General features: G+C 45.4%; 1 protein-coding gene across 1 annotated transcript in view; it reads right to left on the bottom strand.

The window, feature by feature from the left end:
- LOC140425141 (uncharacterized) overlaps positions 1 to 17,270 on the bottom strand; it is a 420,524-nt gene that overhangs the window by 361,772 nt on the left and 41,482 nt on the right. Inside the window, exons 2-3 of the mRNA XM_072509070.1 lie at positions 12,529 to 12,686; positions 5,394 to 5,572 (exon numbers count right to left, since the gene is read on the bottom strand). Coding sequence (XP_072365171.1) covers positions 5,394 to 5,572; positions 12,529 to 12,686 — 337 coding nt within the window. The remainder of the gene's footprint in view (positions 1 to 5,393; positions 5,573 to 12,528; positions 12,687 to 17,270) is intronic.

The following is a 17,270-nucleotide window of genomic DNA, read 5'->3' on the forward strand; positions in this document are numbered from 1 at the left end:
TGCTCAGGTGGGCCAAGAAGGAGAGGAGCAACAGGTGGGAGAACGCGGAGGTTCGAATATACCAGGACTGGAGTGCGGAGGTGGCGAAGAGGAGGGCCGGGTACAATCGAGCAAAGGCGGTGCTGCACAGGAAGGGGGTGAAGTTTGGCATGTTGCAGCCGGCGCGACTGTGGGTCACCTACAAGGACCGGCACCATTATTTTGAGTCTCTGGAGGAGGCGTGGGCCTTTGTTCAGGCCGAGAGGTTGGACACAGATTGAGGGTCAGGATGGGCGTTTGGGGATTGCGGTTGATATGTTACTTTTGGAGGGGGAGGGTCCTTTGCTCTTGGATTCTTTTTTTTCTTTTGTATTTTTCTCTTTCTGGTCGGTGAGGGTGGTTAGGGCGGGATGGGCACTGTTTTGGTTGGGTTGGTCGGGGGGGCTCTTGGAGGGGGGTAAGCAAAGGGGACAGGGGTGGATGGCCGGTGGTGTGATGGGGCCCCGCGGGGGAGGGGGAGGCCTGAGTCGGGGGTGAGGGGACTGGGCTGGTAAAAGGAGCTGCGTCAGAGGTGGCGGGGCCGGGTAGGTGGAAAACACGGGCTTTTTCCCGCGCCAAAGACTGGAGGGGGCGGAGCCAGGGCGGGGAAGCGAGGGTTGTTTCCCGCGCTTAGGATGGAAAGGGGAGGGGGAGAGCCTGTGGATGGGGAACGGAAGAGGAGGGTGTGTCACACAATGGGAGGAGTCGAAGGAGAGGCGGGAGTGGCCGGGGTCAGCAGGAGTCAGCTGACTTGCGGAAGTGCAATGGGGGAGTAAAACAGCCAGGATGGGTCCTCGCCGGGGGGGCGGGAGAATCGAGTTGCTGCTGCTATGGTCAAGGAGGTGCTGGAGCGAGTGGGGGGGGGGGGTCGAGTTGGGGTCTGCCGCCGTGGGAAACAGGCCGGGAGGGGGGTGTGGGCGCGTGGCTGGCCGAGGAGGGGTTATGGCTAGTCGGCGGGGGAGGGGGGGGCGGGTAGCCCCCTGATCCGGCTGATAACCTGGAATGTAAGGGGACTGAATGGGCCGGTCAAGCGGGCCCGCGCACCTGAAGGGGCTGAAGGCGGATATGGTTATGCTCCAGGAGACACACCTGAAGATGGCAGACCAGGTAAGATTGAGGAAAGGGTGGGTAGGTCAGGTGTTTCATTCGGGGCTGGATGCCAAAAATCGAGGGGTGGCGATCTTGGTGGGAAAGAAGGTGTCATTCAAGGCGTCGAGCATTGTGGCAGACAATGGCGGTAGGTACGTAATGGTACATGGTAAGCTGCAGGGAGAAAGGGTGGTAGTGGTCAATGTGTATGCGCCGCATGTTGGGTCGGATCCCAGTCTTGGAAGTGCGGGGCCTGATAATGGGGGGAGACTTTAACACGGTGCTGGATCCGGCACTGGATCGCTCCAGGTCTAGGACGGGTAGGAAGCCGGCGGCGGCTAGAGTGTTGAGGGGGTTTATGGACCAGATGGGAGGGGTGGACACTTGGAGATTTGCAAGGCCGGGGGCTAGGGAATTTTCATTCTTCTCACATGTCCATAAGGCTTATTCCCGAATCGACATTTTTATTTTGAGCAGGGCGCTGATAGCGAGAGTAGGGAGATCGGGGGAGTTAAGGACAGGGAGGGAGTGTGGTGCGGAATGGGGTTGGCATCAATGGGGTCTTCAGGGACTTCTATGAGGAATTGTACCGGTCCAAGCCCCCACTGGAGGAGGGAGGGACCAATTGAAGTTTCTGAAGGTGGAGGAGGGACTGGTGGCGGGATTGGGGGCCCCGATTGGTCTGGAGGAGCTGACCAAAGGGATAGGAAGCATGCAGGCGGGGAAGGCACCTGGGCCGGATGGTTTCCCGGTCGAATTCTATAAAAAATATATGGACCTGTTGGGCCTGTTGCTGGTTAGGACCTTCAATGAGGCAAGGGAGGGGGGGGGGGCTTTGCCCCCGACGATGTCCCGAGCACTGATCTCCTTGATCCTGAAGCGGGACAAGGATCCCCTGCAGTGTGGGTCTTACAGGCCGATTTTGTTGCTAAACGTAGATGACAAGGTGCTGGCGAAGGTCTTAGCCACGAGGATTGAGGATTGTGTGCCGCAGATCATCCACGAAGACCAGACGGGGTTCGTGAAGGCAGTTGAACACGAATGTGCGGAGGCTTTCGAATGTTATCATGATGCCGGCGAGGGAGGGGGAGGCGGAGATAGTGGTGATGATGGATGCTGAGAAAGCCTTCGATCAGGTAGAGTGGGGGTACCTGTGGGAGTGAAGAGGTTTGGGTAGGGGTTTGTCAGGTAGGTTAGGCTGTTGTATGAGGTCCCGATGGCAAGTGTGGCCACAAACAGGAGGAGGTCCGAGTACTTTCGGTTGCACCGAGGGACGAGGCAGGAGTGTCCCCTGTCCCCCCTGCTCTTCGCACTGGCGATTGAACACCTGGCTATGGCACTGAGGGAGTCGAGGAACTGGAGGGGGTTGGTGCGGGGTGGGGAGGAGCATAGGGTGTCGCTCTATGCGGACGACTTGCTGCTATATGTGGCGGACCCGGTGGGGGGAATGCCGGAGGTAATGAGGATCCTTAGGGAATTCGGGGATTTCTCGGGGTACAAGCTCAACATGGGGAAGAGCGAGCTGTTCGTGGTTCACCCAGGGGACCAGGAGAGGGGGATTGGTGAGCTCTATTAAAAAGGGCGGAGAGGAGCTTCAGGTATTTGGGGGTCCAGGTGGCCAGGAGCTGGGGGGCCCTGCATAGGCTTAACTTTACAAGGCTGGTGGAGCAAATGGAGGAGCAGTTCAAGACGTGGGACGCGTTGCCGCTGTCCTTGGCGGGTAGGGTGCAGTCAGTGAAAATGACGGTGCTCCCAAGGTTTTTGTTCCTGTTCCAGTGCCTCCCCGTGTTTATCCCTAAGGCCTTTTTTAGGCGGGTCAACAGGAGTATAATGGGGTTTGTGTGGGCGCGAGGGACTCCGAGGGTGAGAAGGGTGTTCCTGGAGCGGAGTAGAGTTGGGGGGGGGGCTGGCGCTGCCCAACCTCTGTGGGTACTACTGGGCCGCCAATGCGATGATGGTGTGCAAGTGGGTGATGGAGGGGGAGGGGACGTCTTGTGTGGGTACGAGTCTGGGGGCGCTGGCAACAGCGCCGCTGCAGTTCCCTCCAAGGAGGTAAAACACAAGCCCGGTGGTGGCGGCTGCCCTCAAAATCTGGGGGCAGTGGAGGCGGCACAGGGGGGAAGCTGGGACCTCGGTGTGGACCCCAATACGGGGGAACCACCGGTTCGTCCCAGGGAGAACAGATGGATGGTTTTTGGGGTGGCACAGGGCAGGGAAGTGAAGGTTGGGGGACCGGTTTGTGGACGGGAGGTTTGCGAGCCTGGGTGAGCTGGAGGATAAGTACGGGCTCTCCCCGGGGAACACCTTCAGGTACTTACAGGTAAGGGCGTTTGCCAGGCGGCAGGTGGTGGAATTCCTGCGGCTGCTACCACACACAGTACAGGACAGGGTGCTCTCGGGGGGGGTGGGTTGGAGTGGGGAAGATCACGGAAACTTATCAGGTGATGCAGGAGGAGGAGGAGGCCTCGGTGGGGAGGTGAAAGGCAAGTGGGAGGAGGAGTTGGGAGAGGAGATTGAGGAAGGGACGTGGGCAGATGCCCTAGGGAGGGTGAACTGTTCCTCATCGTGCGCGAGGCTCAGCCTCATACAGTTTAAAGTGCTGCACAGGGCACACATGACCATGTGTTAGGTGCTCAGGGAGCCCAGCAAATCACACCCATATGTTCTGGGTGTGCCCAGCGCTGGAGGAATTTTGGAAGGGCGTAGCGAGGACGGTGTCGAGGGTGGTAGGATCCAGGGTCAAACCGGGCTGGGGGCTCGCAATATTTGGGGTCGCAGAGGAGCCGGGAGTGCAGGAGGTGAAAGAGGCCGGCATTCTGGCCTTTGCGTCCCTGGTAGCTCGGCGAAGGATTCTTCTTCAGTAGAAGGATGCGAGGCCCCCAAGTGTGGAATCCTGGATCAACAATATGGCGGGGTTTATTAAATTGGAGAGGGTGAAATTTGCCTTGAGGGGGTCGGTACAAGGGTTCTTTAGGCGGTGGCAACCGTTCTTAGTCTTCCTGGCAGAACGGTAGACATTGGTCAATGGCAGCAGCAACTCGGGGGGTCAATCCCGGTCAAAATCTGCAGATAAATTGGGAACTCTGATGAGGTGCAGTTTACCTTTGTCACAGTCACACTGGATTTATTTTGTGGCTTGGACAAGGATCATTTCAGTCTTGTGGCAGGAGTGGGAAGCTGATTGGAGAGTTCCAGAAAAGGTAGGCATAGATTTGGGAGACAACTACACACTCAAGGATTTGGGAGAGGAAAGGGAGGTTGGAGGTGAGGATGTAGGGGTCAAGGGTTGTTGTCTTATTTTAAGAGACAGGTGATGACAGCAGGATAAAAGGTGAGAGAGCTAGTACCTGAAGAGAGAAAACTGTTAACAATATCAGCAAACACTGGGCCCAGGGTATAGACAAGGTGAGCTCATATGGGGAATTAGAAGAGAAACTAGAGAAATAGGAGTTCAAAGCTAGGGTAGGGGAACTTTAGAGAAAGTTTGCTCTGCTGAGCTAGTTGAAAATGAAAATGAAATGAAAATCGCTTATTGTCACAAGTAGGCTTCAAATGAAGTTACTGTGAAAAGCCCCTAGTCGCCACATTCCGGCGCCTGTTTGGGGAGGCTGTTACGGGAATTGATTCGTGCTGCTGGCCTGCCTTGGTCTGCTGTCAAAGCCAGCGATTTAGCCCTGCAGAGGCAGCTGACCTTAGCAGCAAAGACGGCAAGGCAAGGGCGGATGTTGTTCAAGACTTGCAAAGAAAAGAAGTCTTGTACATGAGGGAGCAATATAAACAGAGACAAAATAATTGACAAAACAAATGTTCAAAAATGCCCCCAAAAATCAACAGTGCTAGACAATGGCAACATTTTCAACAGTTATTGGATTATTTAAACCATTAAAGAGGATAAACAGAATTTTTTCCTTCCAAAAGATTTACAATTATAATGCTACAATCTTGGTGAACTGATTCTGTATATTTAAAACGGTGAGTGACCACTGTAACACCCTGACTGCATGTCTGCAATATGTAATCATTATTGCTGGCCTGTAGTTTTAGCAATCAACTTATCAGTTACAGACTGCCATAAATCTGGAAGTTATTATTTGGAACTGCTGCAGTAAATTTATCAGAATTGCTGTACAGCTCAGTGTCATTCTATGCTAAGTTTACCATTATTCATGCAAAAGGATCACAAGTTACTCAAAGCAATTAAAACCCTGCCTTGTGTCCAAGAATAGTTTGGGACACAGACACACTCAGTAAAGTATCTTACAAATAGAAATAATTTTAAGCAGTACCTTTGTAAAGTACGAACAGTTTCCTTCATCGGAGATAAATGCCACAGCACCTTTCACTCTGGATGAAATATTGCACCCATCTCCACCATCCCTGAGAATATATGGTGCTGATCTCCAGATTTTCATTATCCAGTCGTACCTGGCATCCAGACGTTTGGCAACAACTGTTAATTTCAATTCTGGAACAAAAATTTGTTATAGAATGTTGCGAACCATCCAATCATACCAGTTTGACATCAAGAACAACTTATATTTTTAGAACACATTTAATGTAATGAAACATCACAAGGGGCTTCACAGGTGAACTGTGAAACAGAGAATGACACCAAGTCATAGAAGAAGATATTAGGTCAGATGACAAAAGCTTGGTCAAAGAGGTGGGTTTTAAGAAGAGTCTTACAGGAGGAAGCAAAGGGAGAGAGGCAGAGAGAGATGTAGGAAGGGCCTTTTTAGAGCTCACGTTTTAATGTGGGAGACCAGCCCAGAAACCAGCTCATGGGATGCTCTTGAACATCAAAGGAAGATGAAGTGTAGTGAAAATGAATGTACGAATGCGGGTTTCGACAGCGGATGGGCTGTGTTGGGGGGCAAATCAGGCAATGTCGCAGAGGTGGAAATAGGCAGTTTTGGTGATGGCGAGAATACGAGGTAGATAGCTCATCTCAGGATCAAAACATGCCAATAAACAGACTGGCTTAATCTAAAACTATTGCCAGAGAGAGAAATGGAGTCAGCAGCTGGGGAATGGAGTTTGGACCGAAATCAATGGTTTCAGTCTTCCAGATATTTAATTGGAGTTTGATGCCAATGTACAATAAACTTTCATGGCACTAAAAACCTCAGGCTTTGTTTTTACTTGTTCACTGGGCCTGGGCTGACTTTCATATCAGACATCCCTCTCTCTCACACACACTTCATCCCCACCACACACACACACACACTTCATCCCCACTGCACACACACATACATACCCCCCATGCACACATTCTATCCCCCCCCCCCATCCCCTTTAGGAGTGGGCTATCGGGTAATAATTTAAAAGTTATTTTATTAAAACAATACTTAAGTCTTACATTTTTAGAGGGAGGAATGATCCTGGAAAGCTGATTTTCATATCAGACACACCCACCCCCCTCTCTCTCACACACACACGCACACACACAACTCCCCCGCCCACTCGCATACATATTCCCCCATCCCCTCAACTGCACACACACCCTTCACCCCCACCGCACGCACACACTCAACCCCCACCGCCGCACACACTCCACCCCCAGACCATGCACACACTCCACACCCCCCCCCCTCCCCCAGCCCCTTAAGGAGTGGGTTATCAGGTAATAATTAAAATGCACTCTTACTAAAATAATACAAGTGTTACGTCATTTTAAAGGGAGGAATGATGTTGAAAAGCTGATTCTCATCAGACAGACACACCCCTCTCTCACCACACAAAACCCCCTGTCGCCCACTCGCATGATGTGAGCGAAATTGTATTCTCTGGTGAATTCAGCCCATTCATGACTCTCAAAGCACTGTCCATTGTCACACATTTCAGTGTTTGGAATACCATGTCTGGCAAAGATTTCTTTCGTAGCTTTTATAACAGATCTGGATGTTAAATCGGACAACTTGATGACTTCAGGATAATTCAAAAAGTACTCTATGATTAACATGTAATCACGACCATTGTAATGAAACAAATCAATTCCTACTTTCGACCATGGAAATTTTTCCAATGCATACGGTAGAACTTGTTCTTTGCATTGTACAGGTTGGAATTTTTGACATGTTTCACATTTGAGTATTAAATTAGTGATGTCTCGGTTGATACCCGGTCAATACACAGCTTGTCTTGCTCTTCTTTGCATTTTTCAATGCCAAGGTGACCTTCATGTATCTGGTTCAGAATCATGGGTCGGAGTGACAAAGGTATTACTTTCCGATCAAGTTGCAGTAACAATCCATCCACAACTGTTAGTTCAGCTTGTATGTTCCTAAACTTGTAACAATGCCCTTTTGGCGAACCATTGTTCAGATGGTCTATGACTCATAGTAACATTGAATCTTTCTTGGTTTCTTCACGGTTGAGGTTCAGTTTGACATCTGATCCAGGTAGAGTTTCAGCTCGGTGCTGCACTTGAACTTCTATGTGCTGTATAAATTCAGGTGGGTGCTCTTCTGAATTAACAGAACGTGATAATGAGTCAACAATTATCAATTCTTTGCCTGGAGTACATACAAGTCGAAAGTCGTTTCTACGAAGCTTCATCAGGATTCGCTGTAACCTTGGTGTCATATCATTTAAATCCTTATGAATGGGGGTGGCATGTGGCACACTGGTTAGCACTGGGACTGCGGCGCTGAGGACCCAGGTCTGAATCCCAGCCCTGGGTCACTGTCAGTGTGGAGTTTGCATATTCTCCCTGTGTCTGCGTGGGTTTCACCCCCACAACCCAAAGATGTGCAGGATAGGTGGATTGGCCACGCTAAATTGCCCCTTAATTGGAAAAAATAATTGGGTACTCGAAATTTGTTTTTTTTTAAATCCTTATGAATGATATGGACAAATGGTCTGTGGTCAGTTTCGACTGTAAAGGTAAGACGACCATAAACATAATCATGAAACTTTAGAACACCCGTCAGTAAACCCAAGCACTCCTCAATTTGTGCATACCGTTGTTCAGTCGGCGTCATTGCGCTGGAAGCATAGACAACTGGTAACCATAACGAATTGTCATCTTTCTGTAACAGAACTGCTCCAATTCCACTTTGACTTGCATCTGTTGAGATTTTTGTTTCTCTGGAGTCGGAGTTAAAGAAGGAAAGAAGAGTGCAGTAGTCAGTTGAGACTTTAAATCGATCCATTCTTTGTGATGATTGTCAGTCCATTCAAACGTGATAGATTTTTTGAAGAGATTTTTGGGAGCAGTAGTTCTGGAAAAGAGGTTGGGAATTAACTTTCCTAGAAAATTCACAACACCTAAAAATCTCAAAACGGCCTTCTTGACCTCTGGGACTATCATTTTTTGTATGGCAGCAATCTTGTCATTGTCAGGTTGCACACCATGTTCTGAAATCTGGTCTCCAAGGAACTTCAGAGTCGAGATACCAAAACTACATTTGGTTCTGTTTAGTTTCAAACCAAATTTATGTGCTCTTTGAAATACTTGTAACAACCTTGAATTGTGTTCTTCTCTTGTAGATGACCATATATTATATCATCCACGTACACTCGTACACCTTCAATACCTTCAGTCATCTGTTTCATCACTCGATGAAAAATCTCTGATGCTGAGATAATTCCAAATGGCATCCTGTTGAAACAGTACCTATCAAACGGTGTATTGAACGTACACCACGTTTTGCTGGAGTCATCCAGTTTGGAAAAGATTTTAGCATTCACCATCTCACTGGTGATTTCTTCTCTCTTGGGTACAGGATAGAGCTCTCTTTTAATATTTTTATTCAGATCTTTAGGATCGATGCATACTCTTACATCCCCGGAAGGGTTTTTTTACACATACCATGGAACTGACCCAGTCAGTTGGTTCTGTAATGTTCGATATTATGCCTAGATTTTGCAGCTTAGCAAGTTCAAGCTTCAATCTCTCTTGAAGCGGTGCAGGAACTCGTCTCAGCGCGTGTACCATTGAATTTTATATTGGTAGGGAAGAGTACCCATGCCTTTGAAGACGTGCGGAAAGTGATCCAAAATTCCTTGTATGTCGTCTTGAATAGGTGGTTGAGATGAACTCGCACTATAAATCCTCTGAATTAGGTGTAGATCGTTACAGGCTTGCGCACCCAAGAGTGAAGATTTGTTTGAATCAACAATCTCAAACCTTAGAGATATAGCAGTGTCGTGATTGGTAACCAACAAATAGCAAGACCCCACTGAGGTGATGGCATTGCCATTGTAGTCGCGCAATTGACAAGTTGATTTCTTGATCTTTGGAGTTTGCTTCAGCTTTGAAAGTTCAAGCCTATTGAACACATTTGCAGAAGCTTCAGTGTCAAATTTAAATTTAATTTTAGAATCATTAACTTGAAGTACTGTGTTCCACTCCGTATCTGTGTTGATAGAATGAACTACCTTAAGAGGAGATGAGACTTCTGTGGTTTTGTCACACTTTTCAATGATGCCTACGAAGAATGAGTCTTCTAAAGAATAAGCATCAAGATCGTTGGAAAAATGTTCTTCTTGAACAGCTTCTTCCTTTGTGTCCACACTTCTAACATTCATCTGGTGTGAATTTAAATTTGAAGATTTAAATTTAAGAATGGATCTGTACTGAGCAGCAAAGTGGTTGTGTTTACCACATTGTGAGCAAATCTTTCCTCGAGCTGGACATTTTTTTTGAGGGTGGGCGTGTCCACACATCATGACGTTCACGTCGTCACGCGTACAGCTTCTTCACGCATGCGCAGATCGGTCTTATTCCATCTCGCATCTTTTTGCGAAGTGCGCATGTGTAGGCTTAGAATGCGCGTGCGCAAGATGGCTGCCGTCCAAAACGCACATCTTTCTGAGCTGCGACACAGCCCTAATGCATTCTACCTCGAGGTTCGTTTTTGTGCCCATTTCTCGAAGGAGTAATTCATTATACTGGCTTTTGGATAATTGATGCATACAGCACATTTCGATTGCGTTTTCAAGCTGGAGATCTTCCTGTGTCAGCAAACGTTCACTGAGCTTATCATTGATTATTCCAAATACAATTTGATCGCTGATCAGTGAATCAGTTAAAATGGAGAAATTACATGTGTGAGCTAAGAGTTTAAGATCAGTCACAAAGCAATCAATCGATTCCCCATTATTTTGAAGACAAAACGTTCAAAAGTTTCATTAATCTGGATCTTGCAGTGAAAATCGAACTTTGCTATGACTATATCATATTTAGTCTTATCTTGATCCGCAGCAAATTGAAATGAGCTATACAGTTCTATGGCTTGTGGACCACCATTGTTAGAAATAGAGATAATTTACGATCATTACTTGCATCATTTAAATCAGAAGCTGACAGATACAATTGAAACTGCTGCTTGAACACTCGGCAGTTAACATCAAGTTTACCGGTGATCCGGAGTTGTCGTGGAGCGTGAGTTTTCTCCATCAGTCCTGGATTCTTCGATGCCCCGCAGTAAGAGGTCTGTTCTTCAAAATTCGAGTTGCGTGTTAGTTTTTCTGACCAAATCCTTACTAAACTATCTAACTAGCTTCAGCAGTCACTCTGGTGCCATGTTATATTACCATGTTGTGTTCTTTGAATTATCTTCCAGAATGATCCGATGTGTTGTTGACAAAGAATCCACCAATCAAAAGATTGAAACAAAATGAACTTATTATAATGCTATTAATTAAATGAAGTTCACACACTCTAGTGAGCTACAGATAATAATTAAGTAATATTGAATCTGTCTAGCAGTACTCAATAATCTAAATAGTCACTAACTACACTATGATCTAACTTCGTGTTAACTCTGTCTAATCTAATCTTCTTCTAATGCTGTCACCATGCTTTCTCCTTATGCTACTCCCAGGGTTCCCTCAGGGTCTGACTTAAATACATAGAAGTGGTAGCGCCCTCCAGTGTTTGATTTACACAGAGATGTCATAATTAACCCTTCACTAACCTGACTATATACATATCATTACAATGTGCACATTCCAACCCCTCCCATGCACACACTTCCCCCCCCCCCCCCCCAACCCACAAAAACACACTCCACCCCCCTTGCTCGCGCACTACCCTCTCTCTCGCGAAAAATATGTATCCACTTTCGGAAGTCAAAAATTCTCTTGGAATTCACTAACCAACAGCATGGATGTTTTAATATATTAAATAATCATTAGCTAGCAGCAATTATGTTGCTATAATGAAACCATAGATAATCTAACAAAAAAGATATTAATAGGTGAAACTATCTGAGAATCATAAAATGAGATGGCACCGAAAAAGGACATTCTTCACTCAACCAAAAGCACAATGAAAGCTGGTTACCTATTCATTTCTTTCTGCTGCACCTTGCTATACACATAGTGACTTCTTTATTTGCAAAGAACACTTCTTTTAAAAATTGATCGTAAAACACTTTAATTCGTCCTGAAGTCACAAAAGGCGATACATAATAAGGTGGAGGCAGTGGCATTGTTATTGGACTAGCAATCCAAACATGCAGGGAATATTCTGGAGGCTCAGGTTTGAATTCCACCGTGGCAGACCGTGAAATCTGAATTCAATAAAATTCTGGAATAAATGTCTAATGTTGACCATGAAGCCAATTGTCATAAAGACCCATCTGGTTCGCTAATCCCCTTCAGGGGAGGAAACCTGCCGTCCTTAACTAGTCTGGACTACATGTGACTCCAAATCCACAGCAATGTTGTAGACTCTTAAAAAATGCCCTTTGAATTAAGGATGGGCAATAAATGCTGACCAAGCCAGCAATGCCCACATCCCATGAATGATTAGGAAAAATAATTGCAAGCTCCTTCTTTTTAGTCATCAGTTTTTTGTGAAACGGCAAATCCATGTTTGCTTTGACAATTTGAGTTACACATCAACCAAGAAAAAAATTACAAAAACAGGCATGAAACAGTAGGCACAATGTTAAAGATAATATTTTTTTTAAAATACTTTAATACAATTTAAACCATAAAATAAAAACATCTGTGCTAATAGCATTGCCCTGGATAATACTTTTCTTTGTGGCACGAATAGGCACTGATGTTTGCCTCTGATGCACTTTGATACTATTTCACAAATTAATTGTGAAAAGTAAGACAAAAATAACCTAGTTTCTCCTTTCTGAATACGGGAGTAAACATTTAACATCCTACAAATAATTGGCAGTATTTGATTCCAAGGCTTTTGGGAAAATTGTCAGTATCAAAGTTAGCTTCTCCTCAACCTTCTTTAGTATTCTGAGTCTGGTGACTTTCCTAAAGCTAGCATCCCATTAGCTAATTTTATTATTCCTGTTTTGAATATTTACTTAGGTTGTATTCCAGTAATAACACTATGAAATGTTTATAACTATTATGTTTAATATCAGTAACTGTAAGATTTGATTCATGTGCATGAGACGACCACTATGTATTTTAGTGCATTTTAAATACCATTAATTATACCTGGTGAAGTGAAAGCAACTTGAGCGAGCCCACAGTTATGGTCTTGACATCTCCAGGCATAGAAGATTGCAGGGATCCAGTTTCCCAGAGCATAGACAGGAATTGGTACAAAATGAAGTCGAGACAGCAAGTCCTTAAACATACTGATGTTCTTCAACCTGCAAGCAATAATTTTTCTTAGTATAACAATATTAATATTTAGCCGTAATATCTTACTTTAAGGATCACATTGTTTTGCAAAGACTATCCTATTTTTAACTAATATATCAGGACCATGTTGTGGCATATATATATATATGCGCAAGTCACAAAGTATGTAATTTTTTGTTATAATACTCACAAGTTCATAAAACAAAGTTTTATATTGAAAATGGCTTTATTTACTGAGTGGGCTGAAAGTGCCAGGTAAGTTTAAAAAGACAGAACAAGTGATTTAAGCAGCAGCTCCCAAATTGGCAAACATTTACATAGCTGTACCCTACAAATTACAAAACCATCAACAAGGAGCCGAGCTGTCTGGAAGTTGTCATCCAGAGACAATTGTTGTGAAATCACGCTTTATGAATATACTGGTTAGAAACCCTAATTGATTTTTTAGAATGTCTAAAGCCACATTCCATTGACTTGGGACAACAATCAAAGATGTCTACAGATTTGCATCATTTTACCTTTTACATTCCAAAACCACTGAAATAGAGATAACCTCTCTGCAAAGCTGCACCAGGAACAATTGCCTTGAAGTATGAACAGAAGTCATCTCCTATCCCATTAGCAAAGCACTAAGATAATCACCTGGGCACTCGAGTGGTGAAGACAAATCATTCAGCAGAATTACTTGGACATCAGGACTCCGGCTGAGAGTGGAATTTCACAACTATGATCTGATCAAGTTACAACTGGAATAAACTAAGCGTGACCATATTTGGGTCACTGGGGATTTAGGGATAGGGTCATATGACAAGCCAGCTATCTTTGGTGTGATTGAGAAATTGTTTTTATGCAAATCAAGACAAGCAACTGAGATGCTGAAGATGCAAGATCCTGAATGGATTCCCCCTGTCACTCTCCATCTAACTTGCACATTTTGAACACGATCTGCCTATTTGACTATCCCGGCTCTTTAGACAAGAGATTTTAAAAATCACTCAACCCAGCACCTGTTAACTCCAGAAGAATAAATCATCTGCCTACATTTTAAAACTGCCTGGACTCTGAACGCAGAAGGACCACCAGGCTTTGCATGGAATCAGCCAAGTCACCAGCCTCCAAGAGCCTTGTATCCTTTAACTTTACTGGACTCTAAATTAATTAATCTATACTCACACTCTAATCAATTTGTGTGCATGTGGAAGTTGGAGTTTTTTCATTATTTTACCTAGACCTGGTTAATTACAATAAAAGCATCCTTTTCGCTTTAAATGAAAGCTCATGTAAACTTGTCTGTCTGTTTACGTACTGTGACTTTAACACTTTGAATTGTCAAACATATTATTACAAAAAAACCTTTTGCTGTCAACCGAGTGGGAAAAGAGAAGGGGGCCAATCCTACCCCATCTCTCCTGGCTGTAACACAAACAACTTAAGCCAATAGTGCATGACCCATATCCTGAATCATTCACGAAAACTTCAGACATGGGGTTGGATTCTCCGATTCTGGGGCTATGTCCCCACACCGGCGTGGGAACAGTGGCATTTTAGATGTCGCAAAACGGCCACCGATTCCCCATTTTGCTGAGCAGGAAGGCAGCGTAGAGCACCTGGGTCTAGCTGCCGATACGCCACGGAGAATTGCTGGGTTCTTAGCCGCGCATGCGCATGGCAGTGGCCTGCAGCGGCCGCGCCGTGCAACATGGCGGCCGCTGCTCACAGACCCGGCCCCTCATTAGCCCCCTTTGGCCGGTTCTCGTGCCCCGGACCCCCCCCCCCAAGAGTGTCCCCTGCCCGTGGATCAACCCTCCCCGACTGTGGCAGCGCTGGACTGAGGTCTCACCCGTCAGGAACTCAGCCGGCCGGGGGCGGAGAATCGGGGGGCGGGCCTCAGGCAATTTCCTGAGGCCGTCGATACGTGGTGCGGCGTACTCCTAAAGTACGCCGCTTTGGAGGGGGCGGAGGATCGCGAAAGCGGCACCGCCCCCAATTTTGGCAGAAACTTGGATTTTGGCATTGGCAACCGGAAAATCCAGCCCATACACTTTCAACAATGGACTCTTGCTGAGAAAGGTACTCTACCAGCCATATAATCTAATCATTTGAAATAATGCACCTGGAACCAGCTTACTGTGACCATGTTTGTGTAACTGGCCAGTTTTTGAGAGATCATTATGCGATGAACATACCTTTTTGAGTGAAACTGCTTTTATCCAGGCCAGTCAGAGTGATGCTCGAAAAGACCCCGAGTTGGCGGTCATTTCCTCTCTCTCTAGCCATCCTGCATTCTTCCACTCTGCCCATTTTCTGACCATACACATGGCTCAGTTTCTTAAATATCAACCCAACATCTACTGACTCCAGAGATCGCCCATCTGCATCTTTAAATTGTCTCAACGCGGAATCCAAAAAGAGCCACAATCCAGGTCTGAGACCGTCCAGGACATCGATCCACAGGATGTGGTACAGTTTATTTCTTTTTGGACAATTTAATCTACCCTCCCACTTTGAAACTTATTTATGTGCGTGATTGTGAACTTTTGAATGTATAAGTGTGAGAGTTGGAGTGTTATTATTTGATTTAAATTGGGTGTTAATGGCTATAAATACCAATCCCCTTTTAAAACTGAGAGTCCTTTACAGTTACAGTACTTAACCAATTAAAACACTCACTGAATTGGCAAGCGAATTCGTTTAAAAAAAACCTGGTACAGTTAAACGAAGGGTGAAAAGCAAGAGGAGCCATTCTGTCACTTCTCCCTGAAACACAAACTAATTCTGAATTTGGACCAAATTAGTAAAAAGGAACTGAGAAGAAATCATGCACTTAACCTTGGGAATGGGGAAGTAGGTGAAAGATAAAGGCTGCACTTGCACAATAGGAGCACAGTGGCTGATTTTATGGTGAATTTAACAGATACAAATGTCACTTATACATTGTCTTGACCAAGAAACACTGGAGACTTCATACGGACAAAGGGAAAAATCAAGAACTGTTTCAGTTTTTAGACTTTGCTGGAAGCCTTTTGTTATAACTCGCACGGATCTCACGGGGTAGGGATGATTAACTACCCCATAGATCTTGATGAATATGAGCTCCCTCGATAAGGGTGTGGGGAACCGTTAACAATCTCTGATTATGTATAAATAGTATCGGCCAGTAAGGCACCGACTAGGAAAGATCCAGTAGTGAACTACCGGATAAAAGCAAATTACTGAGGATGCTGGAATCTGAAACAAAAACAGAAAATACTGGACAATCTCAGCTGGTCTGACAGCATCTATGGAGAGAGAAGGGAGCTAATGTTTCGAGTCTGAATGATTCTAAAGCTAAACAAAGCTTTGTAGGAGCAAAGGGAACTACTGGAGCTGTACATAATCGGAGTATAAAATAAAATAAGCTTTGTTTCAACAAACTCAGTGTGGATTCTTCATGGCCCTCACAAAACCTTTCCTCTAAACATTTCATTTTTAAAATAAAGCTACCAAATTTTAAATAGCAGTTACATTCATCAAGTAGAGTAATCATGCTGCATGTAATTATGGTACTTGAAAGATTTTACAATCCAACATCTGTTACACAGTTGCAGCAGACAGTATTTTTATAACGTACTTATGGTTCAGAACCTATAAATCCATTAGTTTGAGACACAAACATATTTCACATAATTTTCCTCTGTTATGGATACATGCAATACATTATTCCAACTTGCAAAACATTCAAATTCTCGATATTTCAAAATAATGACTTACATTAGTGCCAATTTTAACTGAATGTCCATAGAAATCAACTCCTACATTGTAAAACATTAATAAATATTTTATAATATATTCCTTCGTTCACATTATCTGTTCATTTTTCAAGCACAGATTTCCTGTTGTTTAATTCATGCTGCTTAATTAAAATAACATTGGAGCAAGAGTAGGCCATTTAGCCCCTCACGTCTATTTCACCACTCACTGAGCTCAAGGCTGATCTAAGACTGTTCGGCTACAAACACCCCCTACACCTTAATACTGCCGGCTAAAAGAAAATTGCTGTATATTTTGAAATTTTGAGCAAACATCAACTCAGAATTAGCAAGGGTTCACCGTGGCGAAGATAGACACCACATTTAGGGTTTGGAAGGAGGACAGAGGGATCTTCAGGGCGAAGGACAAGTATGTGGACAATAGGATAGCAACCCTGGGAGAACTGTCGGAGAAGTTCTGACTTCCGAAAGGGAAACGGGCTTCGGTACTTGCAGCTGTGCGACTTTCCCCGCAGGAGACCAAGGCGTTCCCCCAGCTACCTGGACACAAACTTCTAGACAAGATGGTAGTGCTGGACTGGCTGGGTTACGGCAAATGTGGCGACATATAGCGATGACTCATAGAAGAAACCAGGACCCCACTGGACAAAATAACTGGAAATGGGGGAGGAACTGGATGTGGGGATAGGAGAACTCTGGATCGAGGCGCTGCTCAGGGTCAACTCCACCTACTCTGTGCAGGGTTAAGCCTGGTGCAGCTCAAGATTATGCACAGAACGCACTTAACCAGGTCATGCATGAGCGGATTCTTCCCAGAGGTGGAGGACAAGTGCAACTGGTGTC

This window comes from Scyliorhinus torazame, chromosome 6 (assembly GCF_047496885.1).
Source record: "Scyliorhinus torazame isolate Kashiwa2021f chromosome 6, sScyTor2.1, whole genome shotgun sequence".
NCBI classification, from domain to species: domain Eukaryota; kingdom Metazoa; phylum Chordata; class Chondrichthyes; order Carcharhiniformes; family Scyliorhinidae; genus Scyliorhinus; species Scyliorhinus torazame.